Source organism: Tachypleus tridentatus, chromosome 7 (genome assembly GCF_004210375.1).
Source record: "Tachypleus tridentatus isolate NWPU-2018 chromosome 7, ASM421037v1, whole genome shotgun sequence".
Classification (NCBI taxonomy): domain Eukaryota; kingdom Metazoa; phylum Arthropoda; class Merostomata; order Xiphosura; family Limulidae; genus Tachypleus; species Tachypleus tridentatus.
The window spans coordinates 58872264-58880723 of record NC_134831.1 but is presented as its reverse complement, the minus strand read 5'-3'; the positions used below and the strand labels follow the sequence as shown (position 1 = coordinate 58880723).

Genomic DNA, 8460 nt, shown 5'->3' with positions numbered 1-8460 from the left:
TTTCTGTGCAATTGTGGAGTCATTAAAAGATATCTTAGGAATAAGAGAGCTGATGTTATAGAATGACCAGGTCAATCACCTGATATCAATCTGATTTATGCGCTGAGTTAAACCGACTAACGAAAGATCGCAAGCCAAGCGCGAAATATAAACTTTTTGAAGTTCTCAAAGAATGATGATCTGACAGGCAAACACTCAGAAATATCTGCACAAACTCAGTGAAAGCTCAATGTGAAGCAGTACTCAATACAAGGGAATGGTGACTGAATGCTAACTTGTGAAAATGGTTTGTGTTATTTTGAGTTTCATTTTTAAGCTTGAAATCTGTTTGATCATTTTGTGTGCTAATTAGAATAAGAAGAACTAACAAACTTCAGCACGTGCACAACACTGTTTACGAGAAAATGTAACCAAAATCATGAAAAGTTCAAGTATTTACGAAAACCAGTATTCATATTAGAATTTGAGGTTATAGTTGAGTGTGTGTGTGTTTTCTTATAACAAAGCCACACGGGGTTGTCTGCTGAGTCCACCGAAGGGAATCTAACCCCTGACTTAAACGTTATAAATCCATAGACTTACCGCTGTACTAGCGGGGGACAAGATCATATTTGAATGTAACGTGTTCTAAAATCACAGTTTTAGATATTTTTCTGTTACCTAATGAAATATATAATAAATGAATAACATTTTCAGGAGGAGCACGTTTTTCACATACATGTATATATATATGTGTGTGTGTGTATAAATATCTTAGATTACCCTTAAATGTTCTTTAATAAAGGACTTTTTTCAGACTTTGTGTAGTTCGGACTTTATATAGGTAAAACAAGAACTAGGAATGAAACCCATTTAATAAAACTAATTTCATTATAAGAATTTTGTGACTACAAATCATATAATTTCATCTTCTAAGGTTTTAAACATGCAGAATTAGAACATTTTGTTACTTTAATTGTTCTACACGCTAATTAACAGAGTAAAAAATTCTCATGTGGTTTAAGTAACACAGACAACGTAAGAGGCGTAAGTAGCGTAACTATATGTTAACCCTAAAAAAAACACAAGGCCGGTGTTTATCTCTTGTTTCCTACGGCACAAGATGGTGACAATGGTGGTACATTCCTCCTAGGTGAGCTGCTAGCACATCGCAGGTTGATACGAAACTACCCGCTACTGTTCCTTTACAACTAGATAGATTGAAATCAAAGCATACAACAACATGGCGCAAGTAAACCTCGAACTTGTAGTTTCGATCCGAATCCAAAGCCAATTAATTCGCAGTAGAAGTTTATTTCGCACTTCGCTAGTAATATTAATTTCCCTCAGTAATATGATATGTAGTGCACTTTATTATACCCATATTGAACAACTTGATTCAGAATGTGTCGTCATAATATCTGGATACTTTATTTTTTGTCTGTATTATTAGTTTGTTTGTTTTTCTGAATTTCGAGCAAAGGTGCAGGAGGACTATCTCTAGCCGTCCCTAATTTAGTAGTGTAAGACTACAAGGAAGACAGCTAGTTATAATCGCCTACCGCCAACTCTTGGGCTACTCTTTTACCAATGAACGTCACATTATAACGCCCCCACGGCTGAATGTATGAGCATGTTTGGTGTGACGGGAATTTGAACCCCTGACCTTCAGATTGCAAGTCGAGTGCCTTAATCACCTAGCTACGTTGGGCTCTGTATTATTGGATAACGTCAATCAAACATTAATATTGGCACATATTAAAACAAATCCTTAACTGGAGTAAACGTTTTTTTCTAAAGAAATAACTTTACCCCATACTCAAATACACGAAATAAACAACTATAACAAGCTAAATTAGGACTTTTTTACTTCCGCATGTCTAGCTTTCTCAGTGTGTAGCGACGATTTCATTCGTTTTCTTCCGCTGGAATAATGAAAGATCCGTTTACTTCAGCCTGTTTTCAGCGTAGCAATGATTCTTATCTACCAGGACAGATTTATTGTAGCGAAGAACCATTTATATTACATTTAGAAAGTATTTTCAGTTTCAACTTGAAAATTTACTTCCATAATGGCCCTGCAGTGATGTTTCCATGGGATCAAGCATCTTTGGATGACAACCATGTAAATGTTGTCCTACACGTCTTGCGCATCATTCCATTACCCAGCTAATCTCTTAGGTCTACGATTAAATAGAAGTTTACACGTCACAAGATTTAATAATAACAATTTTTCAAACATTTTATAGATTCGTATGCAAAGGATGAGCTGACCGTTGTTGGTTTAAAGATAGCTTCAGTTTACTAATCGGGAAAGTTCTTTTATCAGAAACTGCATAAGCCAGGCATGGCCAGGTAGTTAAGGCGCTCGACTCGTAATCCGAGTTTCGTGGGTTCGAATCACCGTCACACCAAATATACTCGCCCTTTCAGCCGTAGGGGCCTTATAATGTGACGCTCAATCCCACTATTTGGTTGATAAAAGAGTAGCCCAAAAATTGACGATGCGTGATGATGACTAGCTGCCTCCCCTTTAGTTCTACACTGCCAAATTAGGGACGGCTGACGCAGATAGTTCTCGTGTTGCTTTCCGCAAAATTAAAAAAAAACCAAAAACAGTAACCGCAATACCTCATCAGCTCTATCTAATACAGGAAAGCTGTTCTTTAAAATCTACAATTACATTGAAAGAACACTTCGTAAAATTAGAAGTAATTCACACTATTTTTTCTGTGCATGCTCTATTATATCATTATTTAACGATCTGTTTTGGTTGTTTGTTGTTGTTTTTCTTATCTGCGCTAACTGTTAATAATTTAGCAGTGTAGGACTAAAGGGGTGGCAGCTAGTCATCACCACCTACCGCCAACTTCTGGGCTACTCTTTTACCAACGGGATAGTGGGATTAACCGCACATTATAACGCCCTCATGGCTGAAAGGGCGAGCATGTTTAGTGTGACAGGAATTCGAACTAGCGACCCTCAGATTACGAGTCGGGTATTTTAACCACCAAGCCATGCCGGGTTGTTTAACGGTCGAGTGATAGATTTTATGCGCTTCTTGAGACAGTGTTTACGTTGAAACTTGTACACAACAAATAACCTTTTCAGATTTGGAATTCTGTCCTTGAAATGATAAACGTTTTTAGTTCTAAGAGTTAACTTGAAAACGCACGTTAATCTCCTTTGAGGATATGTCCTACTTACGAATTTCTGAAATGTTTTTTTAAGATTTTGAGATTTTTAATCTATATGCGGGCAGCACTAATGTCAGAAACTTTTATCTGTATTTGATATAGTTTTTAAGGCATTCAGCGAATTATATAACTGTGCATTTAGTCTCTCGTCATTTCTCTACTGGTGGCTTTTTTCACACATTAAGAACAGTATTTGGTTTTCCTTTTATGACATATTACAACTAGGTGTTCATGAAGCAACTATAAATTATAAAAAGTAGATACTGTGACATACAAAACGTAAGCTATTTATTTGAGTTTTGAAAAATAATTTTTCCGTGATTCTGTGTGTTATTAATAATTTTCTTCCATAAATAGCCGATTTTTTAAGCAATCTGAAAATTAATATAAACTTTAAATCATAAAAAGCTATTCCAAACATAATAATTGGAATAAACTACCAAAAGGAAGCGCCCACCCAACAAGCATACACCTACGTTGGCCCAAATGTATCAAACTTTGTTGGAGTTTCACAGGGAGAGAACAGGTATTTGTTTTCATTTCAGGTGTTCCACCATATTTCTCATAAAAAGAGCTATCGTTTTCGAATTACTGATTGAAGTGTTTGTAAACTTGTGACCTTTTGTCAAGTTTAAATCATTGCTTATTATCGAGTTCACAGTATAGTAGAAGATGTGTTGATCTTCATGAGAGTGTTGACTATGGACCAAAAGGTTCTTTTTCGTAACCACAGTATTAACTTCTGAAAATAAGGTCACATTTACCCATACGTTTATGGAAGCATTTTACAGCTCTGATCAGGGCGGTTTGATTTTTTCATGTGAGGCAAATTTTTGACCATCAAGTAACCATACTTTAGATATTATCCTCGCAATCGTAGGGTAAAGGTACCTAATTCCAATGTGTTCTTGTACTCTGTGTTTCTCGTACATACACGAATAGGTATGAGAAACTGCAGATTCATTACAAAATTTACAAGTATCGATTTTGTTGTTCACCAGTGATCAGAGTAAATATACTCGTAGTTACACAAGCTAACAGACAAAGCATTAGACTGTGATCGTTTTGAAATCATCTACGGAATATATTACCTCTATATCAGTCCAGATAAGACTGATGTTTTGTTTACAAGCTTGTTTTTGGTCTCTATATTATTTTGAAAGGCATTATACATTTCAGTAGAACTGAGAAATTAGTTGAAATTTTGAGCTGGTACGCCTATTCAGCAAGTTTTATTTTTGTTTCCGATTAACTTAAATAATTAATTGAGAAAAGCCTATGTATGTCTGTCCGCTTATATCTGAACGGATTGTCACCACGCTTTGAAACTATCCTTAGGATCACACAGGAGTGATATAGAATCCTGGCATACGGATCTAACCCTCCACTGTTACCCTTGACGACAACTGCACCTTCCCTAAGAGTTAAATAAGAAATTCAATTAGTTTAGTTTATTTCACTACATTTCTCTTTTAAAAACAAAGAATGAAAGTCGAATGTGAAGAAAAAACATTTCACGGAATAATTAAGTTTTGTACAAAGTTGTTTACTCAACTAATTTTACTTATATATTTTAAATGTAAAAGCTTTATACATAAAAGTGGTTTTGCACTGAAAATCATTCCTTTGATGAATTTGATTACTGTTTTTAGTTAATGTTTGAATGTTTTATCGTAAACACGCAATGTAAATAAGTGGAGAACGTTGAATAAAATATAAAGTAACTAATCAGCAAATAACCATAAATATTACGAATTACGCCGCGAGTAAGCAAACATGGATTTCACTGCTTCTTAAAACCTTTCAACAAATGTAACTTCAATCTAACAATATTTTTTGCAAAGATTTTTACGATAAAAAGTAGGAAAAATAAATTACAACTAAGAACGCATTTAAGGCTTAAAACAGTCGAGTAAGTGAAGTAAATTAATAGCAACGTAAAACATTGTTACAGAACTTTGTTATTACATAACAAAAATGATCTATTTTCATAACTAAATGAGAGAAGTAAGATTCGTTTTTGTAAGATTCGGACAACCCGCACCTGCTTCTTTCAAAAGATCTTTTTGATGTCGTTGTTAGCTATAAATTTGTGTTTCCTTAGGAAAATGCCATTAGCAAGCATGTCTAAAAATCATTTTAGTGAACACTGTTATCAGTGTAAAAGAAATATATTCTCTGTCCTTTAGAGCCTGATTATTTCCCATCACACAGCAGTTATTCTGTTTTTGAAGCATATTCAATAACAGAAAGCCCGGTTAATTTGGTTTGTTTGTTTGTTTCTTTTTGAATTTTGCGCAAAGCTACTCGAGGGCTAATTGTGCTAGCCTTCCCTAATTTAGCAGTGTGAGACTAGAAGGAAGGCAGCTAGTCGTCACCACCAACTCTTTGGTTACTCTTTTACCAACGAATAATAGGATTGACTGTCACATTATAACGCCCTCACGGCTAAAAGGATGAGCATGTTTGGTACAACGAGGATTGGAACCCGTGACCTTCAAATTACGAGTCGAACGCCTTAATCCACCTGGCCATGCCGGGCCTGGTTAATTTGGAAAAGATGGGTAAAGATTTTATTCGGTCTTAGGCGAAAAAATAAGCTGTGGAATTTAGTTGTCTTTCATATTACCTTCAAAGTTTTACACATTTTAACTTTTCGTATACGAATACTGATAAAAAAGACAAATTAAATCACGCCCTAAGATTACAAAAATTCGCAGAAAACATAATAATCAAAAATTTGAAATTTTGTAAATGTGTTAAATGACTTTGTATGGTTAATGTCAATGGTATCATTTTAACTATTTAACGAAAAAGATTCCAATATTTCAAACTGTTACACTAACAACAACTGATTTAAACTGTTTATAGAATAAATACTAAAGTTCTTTAACATTTTGGTAACGTACAAGTAGGACAAAATGAAGTAAGACGGACTCCTGTATATTATTAGCTGTGACTTGCTGTCATCCACAGTGAATTGTACGTAACTGTTTTTCACTATCGGACAGGAGTGAATATGAATTATCAATGCATGAGTTTTTTTTTTTTTTATATCTCAGGTTATCACTTTTTAATTTTGACTGTTGTAAAGTAGATATTTTAGGTTTGGTTTGTTTTGAATTTCGCGCAAAGCTACACGAGGGCTATCTGCGTTAGTCGTCCCTAGAGGGAAAGCAGCTAGTTATCACCACCCACCACCAACTCTTGAGTTACTCTTTTACCAACGAATAGTGGGATGGACCGTCACATTATAACGCCCCCACGGCTGAAAGGGCGAGCATGTTTGGTGTGACGGGGATTCGAACCCGCTGCCCTCAGATAACAAAGATATTTTAGAAAATTTAACTGTTTCGAGTTAAAACTATGCAGATTTATTAAAAGCCGAATATATGTAAAAGAAACACAGTTCAAGTTACTGTTTGTTTTTTTTGCCTTTCAATGACACAGCAGTATGCCTGCGACTTACACTGTTAAAAAAACTGTTTTCGACCCCCATGGTGGGCAGAGTACAGATAATCATTTGTGTAGCTTTGCTCTTAATAACAAACAACTGTTTTTCCTTTTTTGTTTTGTTTTGTTTTTATAACGCACAGTTGCTTTATGATGAGTGGCTTATGGTAAAATGCTCCCTGAGGGGCCATCTTACACTACACCAACGACATAATTTCTGCAATAGAACATCATTGCCTACACGTGTTTTTACACCATGCTGCATGGTCTTTCCAGTCATGTTCCGGTCACTCAGGTGACGATCTAAATAGTTTAAATAAAGTTTCTAAATGCAGTATTCATATTACGTTGTAGTTGCTTATCAGATAGATGAGACTATGTTATTCTGTCTTTGGTTCCGTTTCTTTTATCTGACCTTATAAACAAAATAGTCACCAACTGCAAGAAGTGGAATTTTTCAATGTCTAAAATGAAATATGTTTAGTATTTTTTTACGTAGAAATTACAATTATAATGCAGGTCTTGTTTGAAAATCGTTTGCTTTTTTATGACTTTCAACCTTAATTGATGGAAGTCACATTGTAAGTTAAAGTGACTGTCTTTACCTACCTTTCCCAATGAAACTCGCATTTTACCTTATTATTAATTTCTAGTTACTTATCCTGCTTTCTAATTAGGGCTTACAGCTATGGTCAAGACTGGGATTTTTAGTCGAACTGCAATTTCAGTGTTGTTGTTTTCTCTTAGGTAATTTTACGTTAGTCTTAGAGTTGTAACTTCCAAGCGCACACATAAGCAGACGATAGGAAGTTTAAAATCTAATGATCGAACCAGATTGCCATGGCTACAGTTTCTTCGGTCATCTTTCATATGAAAATAATTCGAAGAGTTGTTGGTAGACGTTAAACTTTTAACTTGGTTTGTTAACTTGTTAATGGTGCCACAAAGTAAGTCCAGCTTCATCACAAAACTGTGTTTCTTGTGTTTTTGTTCAGATGGGGGCGAGGAAGGTTCAAAAGTTGTCCTCCGATATCGTGGCTTTCACTTTAAGGAGAAAAACGTTGGTTCTTGATGGCTTGGGATGTGACTTCAGAACCTTTGCTGTACTTAATACTCTTCTATATGAGTCTCCTTCCATTCCTATGTAAAAGAACGAAGAGTCTTTTCGTCGGTGAACTCTGTTGATTGACTCTATATTCGTCAGCAATGTCATTGTGTGAATATTTCTCTTCAAAAAATGCGATCATATATTTCTAAAACATTCTACTAATTTCTGGAAGTATTTCACAAAGCCAGTCAGCGCAGTTTAATTTTATAACTAGAAAAGATGCATGTCCATCAAATCTATGGCTCGGCATGGCCAGGTAGTTAGGGCGCTCGACTCGTAATCTGAGGGTCGCAGGTCACACCAAACATCCTTGCTGTTTCAAACGTTGGGACATTGTAATGTGACGGTCAATCCTACTGTTTCGTCGGTAAAATAGTAGCCCAAGAATTGGCGGTGGGTGGTAATGACTAGCTACCTTTCTTCTAGTCTTAGACTGCTAGATTAGGGACAGCTATTACAGATAGTTCTCGTGTAGCTTTGCACGAAATTCAATTTGTAGTAAAAAAAACGTAATATTTAGAAGATTCTCTATATTTAAATTGGAATATATATTTCTTAGGTAATTCATTCGTTATAATTGCAAACCAACTTTACTCTAATTTCCAAAGGATACTTTTTATAAGTCTTTTAATTAGGTAAATACGTCAGGGTTTTATGTTAGAAATGAGCAGAACCTAGATAACCTGTGTAACACAGACAAAATAAAAATACGGTTTCTAGGGA

General features: G+C 35.3%; 1 protein-coding gene across 1 annotated transcript in view; it reads left to right on the top strand.

Moving 5' to 3' along the window:
* Nucleotides 1-1912: 1912 nt before the first annotated feature.
* Nucleotides 1913-8460, top strand: part of LOC143257680 (uncharacterized) — a 62009-nt gene continuing 55461 nt past the window's right edge. The window contains exon 1 of the mRNA XM_076516722.1: nt 1913-2104. Within this exon, the coding sequence (XP_076372837.1) occupies nt 1913-2104 (192 nt within the window). The remainder of the gene's footprint in view (nt 2105-8460) is intronic.